General features: G+C 49.6%; 1 protein-coding gene across 3 annotated transcripts in view; it reads left to right on the top strand.

The window, feature by feature from the left end:
* BBS4 (Bardet-Biedl syndrome 4) overlaps nt 1-15,405 on the top strand; it is a 36,605-nt gene extending 21,200 nt beyond the window's left edge. For all 3 annotated transcript variants that reach the window (XM_040077239.2, XM_040077238.2, XM_040077240.2), the window contains 10 exons: nt 987-1,040; nt 2,418-2,545; nt 4,031-4,085; nt 5,470-5,538; nt 6,868-7,020; nt 7,144-7,315; nt 8,799-8,868; nt 11,725-11,866; nt 12,232-12,439; nt 13,921-15,405. In XM_040077239.2, coding sequence (XP_039933173.1) covers nt 987-1,040; nt 2,418-2,545; nt 4,031-4,085; nt 5,470-5,538; nt 6,868-7,020; nt 7,144-7,315; nt 8,799-8,868; nt 11,725-11,866; nt 12,232-12,439; nt 13,921-14,078 — 1,209 coding nt within the window. In that variant the 3' untranslated portion in view covers nt 14,079-15,405. The remainder of the gene's footprint in view (nt 1-986; nt 1,041-2,417; nt 2,546-4,030; nt 4,086-5,469; nt 5,539-6,867; nt 7,021-7,143; nt 7,316-8,798; nt 8,869-11,724; nt 11,867-12,231; nt 12,440-13,920) is intronic.
* Nucleotides 15,406-17,116: the final 1,711 nt, after the last annotated feature.

The raw sequence follows: 17,116 nt of genomic DNA, 5'->3' as shown, positions 1-17,116 counted from the left end.
TCAAATTACCCTGTGCCAGACAGCTCAGAAACCTTTTGTATCACGAGTCTCTTTCCCACCTGCATTTCCAGTGCTTGGCACGCCTGTAACCCTATTTACAACCCAGCAGGCAGGTGCCAGTGGGTTTTTGGATTAGTTATTCCCCATTCCTGGCTCAGCGCTGGAAGCAGAATCCGGCTGCGCTCTTCCCTCATTCTACAGTCTGCAGCAGCCTGGAGTCACTGATTCAGTTCTGCACAGCTGGAGAGGCTGCGTGGAGGAAAACAGGTTGATGGGGAAGTAAGAGAGTTTCCTGTGAAAGGTCAAGGCTGTCTAAGCTGATGAATCAGTGAAATGCTCACCAGAATAAAATAAGGAATTGGGAGGACTTTGCTTTTCAGGGATGTGCTGGGGTAGGGAAGGTGCCTCGTGTGTTGAACTCTGGGTGAGGAATTAGGGGCAGGGACACTCCCTACGGTATCACCAGAGCATTCAGGATCCCTAAGGGATCTTCCTACCCCATGCAGAATTGTTTAGGATGCCAGAGGGATATCAGATACTCCAATGCTCAAGTTGTGCTTTGGAAAATTCGGCACATCTTCCAGTTTTGTCCAGCTGGGTTGGACACTGTGCTTATCCTAGGTGTACAGCCAGAGTCACCCATGAGGGCAGCAAGTTTTAGAGAGTGACACCACGATGAAGAAACCAGCCTGTGCTCCTTGTTCTCTGAGGAGAACATGTCTGATCTCTCAAAACACATTGGTCATTTCTGTGGTGTTTGTCTCAGTGGACTGTAATGTTTTGTGTACAACCCCAGTTAAGCTCTGTAGGTGCCTGAAGTAACAGGAATTTATAGGTTTACTTGCTCTACAAAGCAAGGAGGGTGTGGGCAGTCACAGGGCTGTCCTGCACTGGGTCAGTGCTGTCAGATTTTATTTCATACCTTGTGCTGACTTGGTTTTTTGTTTTCTTGTTTGGTTTTTGTTTCTGTTTTTTTTTTCATGCAGGAGATCAGCCACAACCTGGGTGTGTGCTACATGTACCTGAAACACTTCAACAAGGTAATGTCAGTGGGAAGCAAGGAAGCATCCCAGAAATTTCACTGGCTTTGGTAGCTTGACATGGCTCATTTGCAGCAAGAGGTATCAAGAAAGTTTTTTGCTCCAGTATTTTGTTTCTGGAAGCAAAGGTTTGTGAGCTGTCTCTGTTTCCATTTGTGTGTTGAATTACTTTGAGTCAGCTGCAAGTCAGTGAGGTTGTAGAAAAGGAGATCAGCTTGAGGCAGGGCCAGAGGCTTTTTCTGAAATCTGAGATTTTTCAGAGAACATTTCTGGTTTTAAAGGGAATGTTTGAGAAACCTCAAACTAGACAGAAAATGAGCAGTGCTCCAGCAAGAGCTGCTTCTCTGTCTGAGCCCCTTACAGCCAGACCCAGGAACACTGCTGGCTTTGTAGGAGCAGCAATCCAGGTCCATCCTCATGGAGTGAGAGAAAGGTGATGGTAAAACCCCAAAACCATTTCCCCATGTCAAACTGCTGCACCTCGTGCAGAGAGTTCCTGAAGGAAACCTCAGCTCCTTGAGTCTGGCAGGACTCAGAGGGAAAGAGTTATGGGGGTGTTTGCTGGAGGTGCAGCAGCTCCTTTTCTCCTCCATGGGAAGGGTTTGTTCCGGTGTCTGAAGCTCCTTTTGAGCTAAACCTGAGTTAGTAAAGGAGTTTTGGAGGTTGAAATGCAGTTTTATTCCCAAGTCTGAGCATGCCATTCCCAGTTCCTCACTTCACCATCCCCTGAGTGCTGGTGGTGAGCACTGAGCTATCTCTGATCCAGCTATCCTAAGGGAAAAACAGAATTTAGACCCTTTTTGTTCCAAATTTGGCCCAGCTCCTCCCTGCTGCTCTTGCTGGTGGGGTGCTGTGACCCTTGCAGCAAACCCCAGCTGTGCTCCCTGTTCAAGGCATCCCTGTGAAAAAACAGCCTCTGGGGTGTGGGTTCACAACTGGGATTTGTTGTCTGCACTAACACCTTCCAAACTGGGACTTGTTCACACCTCCACTGAGATTTTCACTTCCTCACTGCTGGAATGAGCATTTTAAGGAAGAATAAAGCTGCAAAGTATCGGTTCACCCACCAAATCCAGAGCATCCCTCCAGCCAAACAAACTCAAATCCAGGAGCAGGCCCGTGCACATCTCCTCCTTGGGAGGCCATTGCCTCTTGCTTGGCTTGAAGGTGTTGCCTTTTCCTGCCTCTAAAAGCAGGTGGCTGCTGGTGCAGAGCTTGTTCCAGGGATTAGCTGGGCTGGGGTTTGTGTTCTCCAGGTGCAGGGGGGGTTTGCTGGCTGTCCTCCTTCCCTGCCTGTTGAGGATTACTCACGTTGCTTTGCTGAGGGCTCTGTAATCATTTATTGGTTTTTTTTATTCTCTGTGGTTGTGCTTTTAGGCACGAGACCAGCTCAACAACGCCCTGGAGCTCAACAGACACGATCTGACCTACATGATGCTGGGCAAAATTCACCTCTTGGAGGGGGAGACGGATAAAGCCATTGAAGTATACAAGAAAGCTGTAGAGTAAGAAATATCCCTTTTTTTCCATCTGCCCATTCCCATCCTATGCCAGGAGAAAATTGATTGGTGTCCCAGATCTGAATTGAGGCCGTGATTAAAAAGCTAATGGTAATTCCGGGGGCTCTGAGCAAAGCTGGCACTTGCAAGCACTTCAGCTGTCTCTGTTCCTGCTGACAGTGTGGCAAGGGAGAAGGGAGCTGCTGGAAGGGCTGCCAGGAAAAAAAAGTGGAATAACAAATGGCTGGAGATGCCTGGGAGCAAAGTGATCCAAAAGTGACTTCATCCATGCCCAGGGTTTATCTCCCCAAACCCTGTAAGGCCGGCTGTCCGTGCAGAATCCCTGCCTGGGTGTCACTTGCTGCTTTCCCTCAGAGCAGTGTGTGGCTGAGGGAGATGTGCTGGAGCACAGGGTGTTTCTCCCACCCCATCACTGCTCCTTAGTGCCCACCTATCCTTGTTTTAGGGCTTTCCCAAGCGCTGCCACTGCTTTCAAACGTAGCTTTGCCACGGAGGCCAACGCTAGAGAGGAAATGAGGAGTGTGTGGGGAGCCACGGGCCTATCGATGTTTGTTTCCTTACGTGTCTGCCCTCTCTGCTGCCTGATGGTGGGTGGGGTTGGGCAGACATTTGGACTAATCTAGAATGTTTATTACGTAAATAATCCTTGCTAAGCGTCTTACCAGGTTTATATTCTTATTCTGGTGCTCCCCTGCCCTCCTTTCTTCTTCATTCCTGTTTATTCCTGGGGTTTGGGTTTTTTTTTTTTTCCTCATCTGCCTGGTACATTTTTCTTGCTGTTTCCAGCTCCAGGACAGTCTGTTATTCCATGTTTATATCCCACCAGGCACAGGTGGTTTTGTTGTGGGTGAAGTTTAGAGGTGCCAGTGTGAGTGTGCAGATCAGATTTTTTAAAGTCTTGGTAGCAGGGAATTAAAAACTGACTCCTGTTGAGGTGAGTGAGACCACAAATTGTGTCTCTCTCTGCTTTGTCCTTTTTTTGTTGTGGTTTCCTTCCTATTTATTTGTAATCTTTTTATAAAGTGAACTGAAATTCTGATGAGGGGTGTGTAGGATCCATCAGGAAAGCTGAGGATTGTCTGTCCTAAGTTGCCCAAGAGGCTTAGGATGGACGGATTTACAGGGTAGTTTATGAGAGATGATGGAAAATCCCATTTTGTATTTCCAGGTCACTGATTCAGACTCACTTTGAAGCTTAACAAAACCACATTATCTTATTATGTGTCCAGATCTAGTTCACAGAGCCTTGTGCCTTCCCACCGATACCCAGAAGATATTTGGGAAGCTGAGGTGTGATGTTATTCAGGGGAAGTCCCCGTGATGGCAGTTGTTCTAATACACGTTTTTAATAACAATTTAATTTCCTGGATCGATACAACAGTAATGTAGCATCAGAATTCCATGTTCTATTTTTACCCTGTTCTCGAAGGGTTGAAAAGCAAACCCAGCCCTTTGGCTTTTGTGTTCCAGGTTTTCTCCAGAGAACACAGATCTCCTCACAGCCCTGGGCCTACTGTACCTGCAGGTACGAAATGCTGTTACTGTTACAAAAACTTCATTATTTTCAATATAACCATGTTGGGTTTTTTATGGAGTTAATTTCTCTCCACCTTCCCATTGCTTGCACATGCTTCTCTACAGACTGAATTTAGCAGGACAGAACTTGCTTTTTTGTATCTTCTCATTGCCGCAAAAAGCAAGCTGATTCCCTGGACCAGAGCCAGAGCAGGAATTCTGTTTGGCAACCGCTCTAAATCTGTTATAAATCCTCCAAGTATAACAAAACATGACTAGTCATTACCTTGTTTCTGCAGCAGGAGTCTTGCAAGTTATCCTGAAAAAGCAGCCATGAAATTGTGAGTGTTAATGCACCATAAAGGAAAATCAGAATCGATTTAAATAACAAAGGTGTGCTTATCCTTGTGTCTGTGAAATGGATGGCAAGGGCTGGATTATTCCAGAAGCTGGCTTCCCAAAGAGTGAACAGGCAAAAAAGAATAGGCAGTAGTGCCTGAAAGGAGGAGGAGGAGGCCCCAGAGGGCTCTGGGGGCTGGAGCCCCTCTGCTCTGGGGCCAGGCTGGGAGAGCTGGGGGTGCTCACCTGGAGAGGAGAAGCTCCAGGCAGAGCTCAGAGCCCCTGCCAGGGCCTGAGGGGCTCCAGGAGAGCTGTAGAGGGACTGGGACAAGGAGTGGAGGGACAGCACACAGGGAATGGCTTCCACTGCCAGAGGGCAGGGATGGATGGGAGATTGGGAATCAGGAATTGTTCCCTGGCAGGGTGGGCAGAGCCTGGCACAGGGTGCCCCTGGATCCCTGGCAGTGCCCAAGGCCAGGTTGGACACTGGGACTTGGAGCAGCCTGGGACACTGGTAGGTGTCCCTGCCCACGGAATGGGATGGGCTTTAGGTGAATTGTGTTGAAACCACAGAATCACAGGATGGCTTGGAAAGGACCTTAGAGTTTATCTGGTTCCAGTCTATAGGATTTAGGTGATTCCAGGCTCTCACATGCTCGTACATGGCCACAGTGATGCCCACTAAACACCTGCAGTCCAGGAGAAGGCAAGGGAAGGGAATTCACCTGAACAGGAAAGCCCTGGGGAGTGAGAAATTTGTGGTGAGGGAACTGGGGATGTGCAGAGTAGCAGCTTGTAGCCTGTTTTCTGGGATAGAGAAATGAGCACAGACCTGTGCTCATTGGGTCAGAACATTGAACCCAGCCAAATCAAATTCTTAGAGTCCGTTCTGTGAGTTATCAAACAGGAACGTGTATGTGTAACGGGGGCACTGTAAAACTCCCTTTTCTGCCTGTATACCTGAACCAGAAATTCTGGTGCCCACAAACCCTCTGCTCTCCTTCTTAACTCCCCTTATTCCTGAATTTCTGATGCTTACGTGCTTCTTTTCCCAGACTGGGGATTACCAGAAGGCTTTTGAACACCTTGGAAACGTGCTGACCTACGACCCAGGCAACTACAGGGTATGGTGAGGAGTGGAAATGAACCAGCTGAACCATGAGGGGAACCCTCCTAAAGCAATTCCACTGTCAGAGCTCTGCCATCTACATCTGGGGCCTGGAAAGGATCCTTTTTGTGACACACATTTCTGGGATGTTTCCCTGGGTAGGGAGTTGGATGTGTGTGGAGGTAGGGAAAAGGAAGGAGGCAGAATATGGGATGTTAAATTGACCCCTTTGGTTTTTAATCCGAAGTTGCACCAAAGCCAGGTGGAATTTACTTTGGAAGGAAGATCTTCTGGATTTTAAAAATCCCAGAAGGACTGTGCCAGGTCCCTTGTGATCCAAGTAATACTGCATTTTATTATTCCCCCATCTGCTGATAGCCTGTGCTTCCAGCTGCTGTGTGTATTTCCTTGGCTCCAGCCTGGAAAGCTGAGCTTGACGTCTAGGTTTCATTCCTCATTGTGGAACTGCTTCCCTTTTTAGGGCTGTTACTTCATTTCTCTCCTTTTTGTCCCTGTTAGCCATGCAGAGCATTGAAATGTGTGGTTGACAAGCATGAGTTGTTGTGAAAACACCTTTACAGTTACGAATTTTACTTGTCACTGTGAAATCTTGAAAAGGACTTAACTAGTGTGGTTTAAATATAGTGTGTTGTACTCACTTCCTTTTTTTTTTTTTTTTTTCCCCCCAATGCATATTCCCATTAATTTGCAGTATCAGCCAGTCAGTATGAACTAGGAGAGCTTTGCTGCGTGTCTTGCTTGAGTACATTTTACTCCCTGCTTAACTTGCACCAGAACTATTTCTCTCTGTGCTTGGTTGTAAAAAGAATCCATTAGTGCACAGATCTTTTCAGAGCCTCAGACTCTAAGAAGTACTTCTGTCACCCCCAAAAAATACCCTAAACATTTGCAATGTCATGTTGCAATACTTAGGGAATCACAGACTCACAGAATGTTTGATTTTGAAAGGGACCTTAAAGCCCATCCTGTTCCACCCTCTGCCATGGGCAGGGACACCTTCCACTGTCCGAGGGAGCTCCAAGCCCCATCAGCACGGCCTGGGACACTTCAGGGATGGGGCAGCCACACCTTCTCTGGGCAAACTCATTTCTGAGGCAGTTATGATTAAAATAGCACAGGAAGAAGCAGACTCGGGTTTGTTTTTCACCCTGTGTTCTGCTCTGTGGTGGGAGATTCCAGAATCCCCATCTGCTGGTCTTGGCAGTCCTTAGAAGTGATACGGTTGTTCCTGAGATGGTTTTAGTTTAATCATTTTGTCCTCTGGTGTTCTTGCTGTGTCTGAGCAAACAGGGCAGTGAGTGGGTCACTCTTGTGTCGTCCCCAGGCCACCCTGGCTGCTGGCAGCATGATGCAGGCCCATGGGGACTTCGATGTGGCCCTGTCCAAGTACAAGGTGGTGGCCAGCAGCGTTCCTGAGAGCCCCCCTCTCTGGAACAACATCGGCATGTGCTTCTTTGGGAAGAAGAAATACGTGGCCGTAAGTATCCAGTTTGCATTTTTTCTCCCATCTGCATCCCATTTCATGCAAGAATCACAAGGTTCCTGTCGTGTCGAGGCTGCCCTAGTGCATTTATCCCACGTTTATCCCTTGTTTTCCAAGGCTGTCAGCTGCCTGAAGAGGGCAAACTACCTGGCTCCCTTTGACTGGAAGATCCTGTACAACCTGGGCTTGGTGCACCTCACCATGCAGCAGTATGCCTCAGCCTTCCACTTCCTCAGCGCTGCCATCAACTTCCAGCCCAAGATGGCAGAGCTCTACATGCTCATGGCAGGTATGGGATGTTCCTGGCAGGTGTGGGATGCTCCTGGCAGGTGTGGGATGTTCCTGGCAGGTATGGGATGCTCCTGGCAGGTGTGGGATACTCCTGGCAGGTGTGGGATGTTCCTGGCCGGTATGGGATGGTCCTGGCAGGTGTGGGATGGTCCTGGCAGGTATGGGATGTTCCTGGCAGGTGTGGGACGCTCCTGGCAGGTATGGGATGTTCCTGGCAGGTGTGGGATGTTCCTGGCAGGTGTGGGACACTCCTGGCAGGTGTGGGACACTCCTGGCAGGTGTGGGATGCTCCTGGCAGGTGTGGGACGCTCCTGGCAGGTGTGGGATGCTCCTGGCAGGTGTGGGATGCTCCTGGCAGGTATGGGACGCTCCTGGCAGGTGTGGGACACTCCTGGCAGGTGTGGGATGCTCCTGGCAGGTGTGGGACGCTCCTGGCAGGTGTGGGACGCTCCTGGCAGGTGTGGGATGCTCCTGGCAGGTGTGGGATGTTCCTGGCAGGTGTGGGACGCTCCTGGCAGGTGTGGGACGCTCCTGGCAGGTGTGGGATGCTCCTGGCAGGTGTGGGATGCTCCTGGCAGGTGTGGGATGCTCCTGGCAGGTGTGGGATGCTCCTGGCAGGTGTGGGACGCTCCTGGCAGGTGTGGGACACTCCTGGCAGGTGTGGGATGCTCCTGGCAGGTGTGGGATGCTCCTGGCAGGTGTGGGACGCTCCTGGCAGGTGTGGGACACTCCTGGCAGGTGTGGGACGCTCCTGGCAGGTGTGGGATGCTCCTGGCAGGTGTGGGATGCTCCTGGCAGGTATGGGATGCTCCTGGCAGGTGTGGGATGCTCCTGGCAGGTGTGGGATGCTCCCTGCAGCTCCCTGTGCATCCCTCCTGGGAATGCCCCAGCACGGACAGGAGGTGTGGGATGGAGTAAAGGAACGCGGCATAAAGGCTTCACTGAGGAGCTGTTGCCCAGTCTCTTCTCTCAGGGGAAATAGAAGGGAAAACTGCAGGCAGAGCCAGATTAAACATTGGAAAAGACTTGACACATGGGAGACTGGGATTGGGTTGCCTAAGGAGTGGCTGTGGATTTCCAGCACTGGACATTTTTGGGATGAAATGAGATAAGTGTGTCAGAAGTGACATTGTAGGGTTCGATGGGATATTGGGAAGAAATCCTTCCCTGTGAGGGTGGGGAAGCCCTGGCAGGTGTTGCCAGAGAAGCTGTGGCTGCCCCTGGATCCCTGGAAATGTCCAAGGCCAGGCTGGGCAGGACTTGAAACAACCTGGGCTAGTGGAAGTTGTCCCTGCCCACAGCAGGGTTGAGACTGGATGAGCTTTAAGGTCACTTCCAACCCAGTCCATTCCCTTCAGCAGGGTTAATCCTGGCAGCAGTGCAGGCAACACTGCTGGCACCTGTTTTATGACATTCAGAATTGTCCTAAAAATCAGCTGCTTGAGAAACATCTCCTGTGTGTACGTTTTGCTTTGGTGCAGTTGCTCTCACCAACCTTGAAGACATCGAGAATGCAAAATGTTCCTATGAACAAGCTGTGGCCTTGGACAGGTAAGTCTTTGTCAGAGCTGTCACTTGTTTGCCTTGCTTTGCCTCCCTGCACCTCGTTTCCTTTTCCTCTCACTGCACCTTGACCCTAAATGGTTTGTAGTAGGAAAATCCTTTAATTCAGATAGCTGTGCAAGTGGCAGTGTTAAAACCTTTTTTTTTTTTTTTTTTAAATTCAAGTCAGCTCTGATAAATGAGATAGGATTTTATTTCAGAGCAACCCAGAGGTGTTTTTTGTTTTGCTGTTTGGTTAGTGAGTCAGTGGTGATGATTGGATGCCAGCCCTCCTTTTGCTGAGTATTTACACACGGTGGAGCAGACTGAATAGGAGAAAACATATTTTTTTAACCCAAAGTTTGAGCACAGTGCAGAGCAATGAGATGCCTGGGGTAGAGCCTGTTCTGAATTGGGCAGAGGGAAGATTTTAGCTGGGAGAATGTGCAAGAAGTTTGTATAAAGCAAGTAAAAGGGCTTTCATTAAGGACATCTATGTTTGCAGTCTAGGTCTTAAAATCAGAGCACTTGGTTTCAGAAATGTTAAGCTGAACCTCAGAGTATGTCATCATTTCAGGCACAAAATCAAAATGACCTCATATTTATTAATAGTTTTGTTTCTCTCCCCAGCTTACTGTGAATGTTTGCACACTTAGACCCTACCAGCACCCCTGAGCCCAGAGTCTGTCTGCAGGTGACAGAGCGGTACCAAAAGCACTTCCACCTGCAGGGGCCACACAGGGTGGTGACAGATGAGACACCAGGGAGAAATTCTTCCCTGGGAGGGTGGTGAGGCCCTGGCACAGGGTACCCAGAGCAGCTGTGGCTGTCCCATCCCTGGAAGTGTCCAGGGCCAGGTTGGACAAGGCTTGGAGCACCCTGGGCTAGTGGAAAGTGTCTCTGCCCATGGCACAGGGTGGCACTGGATGGGCTTTAAGGCCTTTTCCCACCTAAATAATTCCATGATTCTATTCCTAATCAGCTTTCCATGCCTAGCAAGGCAGGACAGGACCTTAAAAGCAGCTCAGACTCCTTAGTCTGGGGCTTTTGTGTGCTTTGCTCAAAGAGAAGGAGCAGTAAATGGGCTCTACAACTTTGCCCAAGTATTTGGCACTTGAGCGATGCTTCAGCTCTATGGAAAATAAACCTCATCAAAGCAAAAATAATTTCCAGCTGCCAGAGCCTGCTGGGGGAACATCCAGACTGTGAGGCTGATTCAGCTGACACACTGTGGATTTTAGCCACTTATGGTGTGTGGCTGACCCTGTGTCCCCACAAGTTTCCTTTGCTGGTTGTGTTCGGAGCTGTTTGGGATGGTTTCCATCACCAGGAATGCTTTTGTGGAGGCCTGGGTGCAATGCTGGGGGCTGGAATGGAAATATCTTGGAAAACTCTATAGAAAAAGGTGTTTCACTCCTGGTTCTGCCTTGTAGCTGTCCTTTCTGTGGGTGTTCAGCTATTGACTTTTCTCTGACTGTCATATTGCTTCTCAGCTCTTGAAGGCTGTGAAAGAGCTCCACCAGGTTCAATTAATTTTAAAACTGGCTGTTCCCAGGACTGTCTGACCCCCTCAGTGTTTTGGCAACGACAGGGAGGACAGCTTATTCTGTGGTGGGCTCAGCGTTGCAGTTCCCTAGTTAGAGGAGAAGCCGTGGTTATAAAAGCAGTGAGATTTCTTCTGAGAGTCTCCTTCCTTGCACTGGGGTGGAAAATCACCAGGACTGGAGAGTCAGGGCCTGCAGGTTCTGCTTCATTTATTGCCCGGTGCCAGGGATCCTTCCCTTCTGCATCGCTCCAGAGGGTGTTACGTTCCCTCTGCCTCGGCCACGGCCGGTTCCAGTTATCCCAGGCACGCTCCAGGAGAGGGCACCAGTCCCTCACTCACATTTCGCGTCAGCATCGGAGCATCCCTGCCCGGGGGCTTCCCACGGGGAGCTGGGAGCGGGCAGAGCTCCTCCAGCCACTCCGGCTCCCCTGGATGGGGAGATGGACAGGGTTAATGTATCCCGGTGCAGGAGATGCGTAATTTGGAAAATGAGAGTGCGTGGTTTTGCTGGGGGAAGGAGAGAGAAGAGGTGAGGAAATGAACTGTAAACAGCACATTCTGTGGTGTGTCAGGTTATAAAATAAAAGCCAGGAGCAGAGCTCTGTTGTGCTGCCTGTCCCATGATGAGCTGCTCTCCTGCAGACTGGGAATACTGGGAGAGTCTGGGGTAAATCAGAGAAGGATCTGTCCCAGTATGACAAAATGGGAATGCTGGGAGAGTCTGAGGTTAATCAGAGAAGGATCTGTCCCAGTATGACAAAATGGGGATGCTGGGAGAGTCTGAGGTTAATCAGAGAAGGATCTGTCCCAGTATGACAAAATGGGAATGCTGGGACAGTCTGGGGTAAATCAGAGAAGGATCTGTCCCAGTATGACAAAATGGGAATGCTGGGACAGTCTGGGGTAAATCAGAGAAGGATCTGTCCCAGTATGACAAAATGGGGATGCTGGGACAGTCTGGGGTAAATCAGAGAAGGATCTGTCCCAGTATGACACAAGCCCCTGGCACTGGTGGGGCTGGGAGATCAGGAGAGCCCCAGGATGGCCCCTGGGTGCCCAGAGCTGGGTGTTGCAGGAGGGAGGCAGGCAGGGAGGGATTTGTGTTGTCACCAACAGCGGGGCCTTTGCAGAGCCCAGCCCTGGCTCTGTCACCAGGCCAGAGGGTCTGAGCCGTGTTCCCCCAGGACTTCGGGTGCAGCCTCTGTCGGTGCCAGGCAGTGAGGTGTGTCCAGCTTTGCTGCTCGGGCGCATCTTGGCATTATTGCGGCCAGGATGAGCGTTGCCAGGGGAGTGTGATGCATCCCACGTGTCTGCTGCAGGTGCAACCCCCTCATCAACCTGAACTACGCTGTCCTGCTCTACAACCAGGGCGACAAGGAGGGGGCCCTGGGCCAGTATCAGGAGATGGAGAGGAAGGTCGCCGTCGCCAGGGAGAGCAGCGCGCCCGACTTCGACCCCGAGGTTTGTGCCTGAGCTCAGGAGCCACCCCAGGGCTGGCAGCAAATGAGGAGGGGGGTTGACTTCGAGTGCAGTTATTAGGAAGAAATTCTGCTTAGGAGATTTTCCGAGCAGAGCGGGCGCCTGCTGAGAGCTGCTCGCTTCCTTTCTGCTCTTTGAAGCCCAGTTCTTCAATCAATACACAGCGAGACAAGATTCCCTCTTAATTAAGGGACTGAATTAGCAGAGATGTTTCCCCCAAGCACCAAGCTGTAGCCAGCTCTCCACAGATCTTTTCTTGTCTTTTTTTTTTTTATGGTGTTGTTTACTTTATTGCTGTCTGAAGTGTTCCTGCTTACAGTGCTCTTCTCTTTTTGCTTCTCGAGAAGATGGTGGAGATGGCCCAGAAGATGGGAGCTGCCCTGCAGGTCGGGGAGAGCCTGGTCTGGACCAAGCCTTCTAAAGAGTCCAAATCCAAGCAGAAAGCTGCTGTGTCAGGGAAATCCAGCTCTCAGCAGCCTTTGGGCTCCAACCAGGCCCTGGGTCAAGCCATGTCCTCTGCTGCAGGATATGGGAAAACCATGCAGCTCCCCCCAGGTACGTCTCCTCTGCTGTTCTTTCAAGTGGAGATGTGGGAGGGAAGAAGAAAAACCTCTCTTCCCTTTGGGAGGGTTACAGCACATGTTTGGGAAGGCATTGACTTGCTCACACAGCAGTGAGGGCAATATTTGGTGATAATTTTCCCAGATTTCTAAATTCAGGAAGATGCTCTGTGTAGTGTATTTCACTCCTGCTTTTGTGGGGATGTGAGAGGCTGATTCCCTTCCTGTCTGAGCCACAATGGGCAGGATTCCATGAGCATGGGATTGTGATCTTGCTCTGGAAAGGAGGCGGTTTCAGCAACCAGACCTCCTGTCTTTCTTTGGAAGAGCCCAGGAGCGGCTGCTGCAGAGAAGGGAAAGGATGGACCATTTTCCAGAGTGCTTTCATCATATCTCTGACAACAATAACTGCAGCTGGATTGCTCCAAAGCTGCCCATCCTTGCAGGTGTTGCTGGATTTAGTGGGACTGAGGGTTCTCAGGAGTTGGTTTGAGCCTTTGGAGCCTCAGCCCATCACTGTGCTGGGCAGAAGCATCTCCTGAGCCGTTCCAAGCCTGACCTCCTCTCACCCCTCAGCCTCCAAGGAGGAATGCGCTGGAGATGTTGCTCATCCTGGTGATTTCCTGTCACTCTCAGTCTTGTTGCCTATGGACTGAACCAGGAGAGTGGTTGTGTAATCCAGGCCTCTTTCTTTGGCATCCCTAAGGACCTGTTCCATTTCTCACACATGGAATAAACTTTCCATGCAGGGGAGACTTAGCCAGAAAATATGAAAAATAAAACACACCAAGGGTTCAGGTACCTGAAGGACTTTATTATCCAGATCAGGGAAGGGAGCTGGTTCATAACATCAGTTGGCACGTTAAATATTAGTGTAGACACAATTTGTGTCCCGTTGTGATTTAATTCTGTAAGTAGCTACTTCAGCTGCCTGAAGCAGCTTACACCTTTGGTTGGGGCTCCAGCTTGAGCACAAACCAGCTTCAGTGCAACTGGAAGTGGCACTTCCCTGGGAGGGTGGGCAGGCCCTAGCACAGGGTGCCCAGAGCAGCTGTGGCTGCCCCTGCATCCCTGGCAGTGCCCAAGGCCAGGCTGGATGGACTTGGAGCAATCTGAGATAGTGGAAGGTGTCTCTGCCCGTGGCAGGGGGTGGAGTGAGAGAAGCTTTAAGGTCCTTTTCAATCCAAACCATTCTGAGATTTGTGACTGTAGAAAATGTTTTCCTTTCCAGAGCATGAGTTAATTCCTACGTTTGTACTGAATTCTGACAGCTGAGACGGTATCTGAGCTTCCTTTGAGCAGTGTTCAAGCACTGTAAGGTCTGGACACCTCAGTGTCAATAAACTAATGTTAGGCAGAAGGAATCTGAGGGTAATTAAAAGCTGTGATTGTTTTGCACCTCTGCTGCTGGGAAGGACATAAAGGACAGACAACATACATAACCATAGAGTAACCATAACTGTGTTCTTTCCCCAGGTGCTGCAACACCAGCTCTGCCAAAAAAGCCTCCCTCCCTGCCCCTGGAACCAGAACAGGAGCAGGACTCGGAAACGAGCCCTGAGGAGAACGCGGCTCCCACGGGGGACAAGGGGCAGAGGAAGGAGAAGCACCAGAGCCAGGAGGCAGCAGAGTAGGGTGGCTCTGGGCAGCACAGGTGGGGCAGGAGCCTCTCCCAGGCAGCCTGGGATTTGGGAAAGGGCCCTCCCCCTCCCTGCCCCATGGTGGCTTCTCCCCACTGTCAGTTAGTCTGGATGCAGTTGTTTCCTGTCAGTCATTCCAGAGGTTTCTGTGTAGGTACTCTGTGCAGTCACAACTCACCACAGAACCGCAGGGCCCAGCTCTCCGCAGGCTGGGTGTGAGTCCTCCGGGACATTTAGCAAAGCCTGCAGTAGTGATTTAGGATCCTGGACTGAGAGGAAGATCAAACCCTTCCAGTGGCTGAACTGGTGAGCAGCTGATTTTGCATAAAGAACCACTAAAGTGAAGCTTCAGGGCTCTGTGTTTGCTGGTGAAGCTCCCCAGCTGTTTGACAATGTATTTCCTGCTTTTAGTTCTGCACTGTTGGACTGCATCCCTCTGTAATTACCAGTCCAGGAGAGGAAGGTTAGTGATGGAAACATCTCAGTGCACAGGCAGCATGAGCAGGGCTCTGGGTACATCCCAGCATTCAGCTGTGCTTTGTGCTTTGCTGCTTTTATCCTGAAAGACATTAATGCATCTTTAGAGCCCCAGCCAGGAGCTGAAGTGCTCTCCTGCTCCCTGGAGAACACTGAAAGAGTAGGACCCCTCACTTGCCCCTGGGTTCTGATAGCTCAAACTGACTGCTTATCTTAAATGTGGCTTTTTTTCCCCTCAGCTCTCCTTTCTGTGGGTTTTGTGTCAGTTCAGCCCTAGGGCAGCACTCCTGTAAGGATTTCCTCCTGCCAGGAGTTAAACAGGATTTTTTTTTGTAGAGCGCTGGCAAATTGAAACAAACCGGAGAAGAAAGAGTGTCAGGCAGGTACAGTGCAGAGATTTTTATTCACATTTAACTTCTTACACTGAAAGTTCCTGCAGCCTAACAGAGTTCCTGGGAAGAAGAGATGAGCATTGCAGAGCAGGGGTGGGCAGGGGCTCAGAATTCTTCACTTCAGCCCCAAAACTTTAATTCAAGGCAGATTTTTATCCTAGGATGCTTTGATGGGATAAATGTCACACAGGGAGCAACTACTGCACTTGGAGGTACTGTGAAGGGATTTATTTTAAAAATACATTTTGTGAAAAGCTTATGCAACAGTGAACCAATTCTTCTATGAACTGCTAAATGAAGCAGTAGTACCTTCTTACTTCCTGGGAGCTTCATGTCTAAGGGAGCATTTTTAAGTATGTAATTCCAGTTGGATAATAAATAGAGCTGCAATTCCTGTCCTGTCCCCTTTCCTCTCCTGGTGGCATTTGCATGCAGTAAATTCCTGGGATCTTTCTGGAGAGCATTTTTGTGCTAATGGTAATGAGGCTGGACTGCTCTTTCAGCTGGAATTAAGCAAGGGACTCTTCAGCAGGACTGCACTGAGGCATTTAGGGATTTTGGAAATCACACCTTATGTTCCAAAACCTGTTTCTGGCATCAGCCATAATTCTAATCCCCTCTTTCCCCCCCTTAACGGAAAAAAATCATGAGCTTAATTTTGAGGGAAGCAGAAACCATCTGCTTTAGGACTTTTCATCCCCTTTTTAGGGAAAGGTCTGTGATGAACAGGGTAAAACAGAGCTCACAAGGTACTTTGCATCTTGGCTTCTGCGCAGGAAACAAACTACAAGGCATTCAGACATCAATGCCTAGACAGCAAGACCTTGTTCCAGCCAAGAGTAATGATCTGTCTATCCAGCAACATGTGTTCAACCCAAAAAATGTGGTGTTGAGATCCCTGAGACAACTGGATGCTGCTTTATGGTACAGGCATATTAGTGGGTACATGCTGTGCTCCTGTGCTTGTGTAGTTGTGACAAGCAAGGTGGATGTGGGGGCCTTAAAGCTGTTCAGAATTCAGATTTCCCAGTTGGGGAGTGGGTTTCAGTTGGCAAAGCCTCTTCTGCAGAGACAGACAAGCCTCAGTGCTGAATGGGGGATAACTTGACTAAAATAATAAGCTCCACACATAAATGCATTCAAAAAGAGCCCATGTGATAACAAGTACTCCATCTGCCAAGACTTTTCTAGGAGAGAAAACTCAGTTCTGCTACAAGGAAAGCTTTACCACTCCCTTAAACCACACTGCTCCAAAAAATCCCTGTTTTTAAAGGAAGACACGGGGGAGATCTGAACCCAGTTTTACCCAGTCTGCACCGAGGGGAAGCTTTCCTGAGAAATTCACAGGGGAGGTTTCCGGAGTATTTTTTCCATTGCCTCTCCTTGCACTTTAATGGGATAATTCCTGCCATCATTTGTGTTCCTCAGCTGCTGTGAGATCTGCTGATCCCAGGCTGATCCCAGGCTGTTGGGAACAGAGCTCCTGGCACAGGAGGGAATGGCCCTGTGCTATTTCCAACCTTTGCTGAGACAACATCCTCCCACCAGAGTCTGCATCAGGGGCTCCCTGAGAATTCTGCCTGGATCCAGCTGAGATACCACACAGGAAACTGCTCCAGAGTGAAAGAGGAGAACTTCATCCGACATCTCCAACAGGCAGAACCAGCATTGCTGGCTCTGAGATCCAAGTTTTACTGCTAAGGTTACTCAGACCCGGTATTTTCCTCTGGTTTTCTCCTGTTCCCCCCAACACTCTGAGGTTCCTTAGCCCAGGAATTAGGAAGATGGAAGATCAAGGCAGCAATTGGGTGACACAAGTCTGTGCCCGCGCTGCTCTGGAACAGATGCATAGAGACAATACTGGCACAGAGACACTTTAGCTGTTCACTCACTCACGACCTTCAGCTTTCACCTAAGCTGCAAGCTCCAAAAGAACCCCAAACTGACATTTCAGGATAACTGGCAATGGAGTTCTGTTGTACCATTTCACAGAACTGTCCCATTATTCAGCTCTTTGCTCTGGACGTGGCTGGACAGGTCACCTGGTGGCACACAGATCCTGATAATTCAGTGTATTGTTATAGAATAAATAGTAAAAAAAAGAAGCCAAGCACAACTGCTGGCAGTTTTCCATCAGGTTTTGGAATGGATTTAGTGCTCTGC

The sequence above is a fragment of the Hirundo rustica genome, chromosome 13, assembly GCF_015227805.2.
Source record: "Hirundo rustica isolate bHirRus1 chromosome 13, bHirRus1.pri.v3, whole genome shotgun sequence".
Classification (NCBI taxonomy): Eukaryota; Metazoa; Chordata; class Aves; order Passeriformes; family Hirundinidae; genus Hirundo; species Hirundo rustica.
This window is presented reverse-complemented; position numbering and strand designations above follow the sequence as displayed.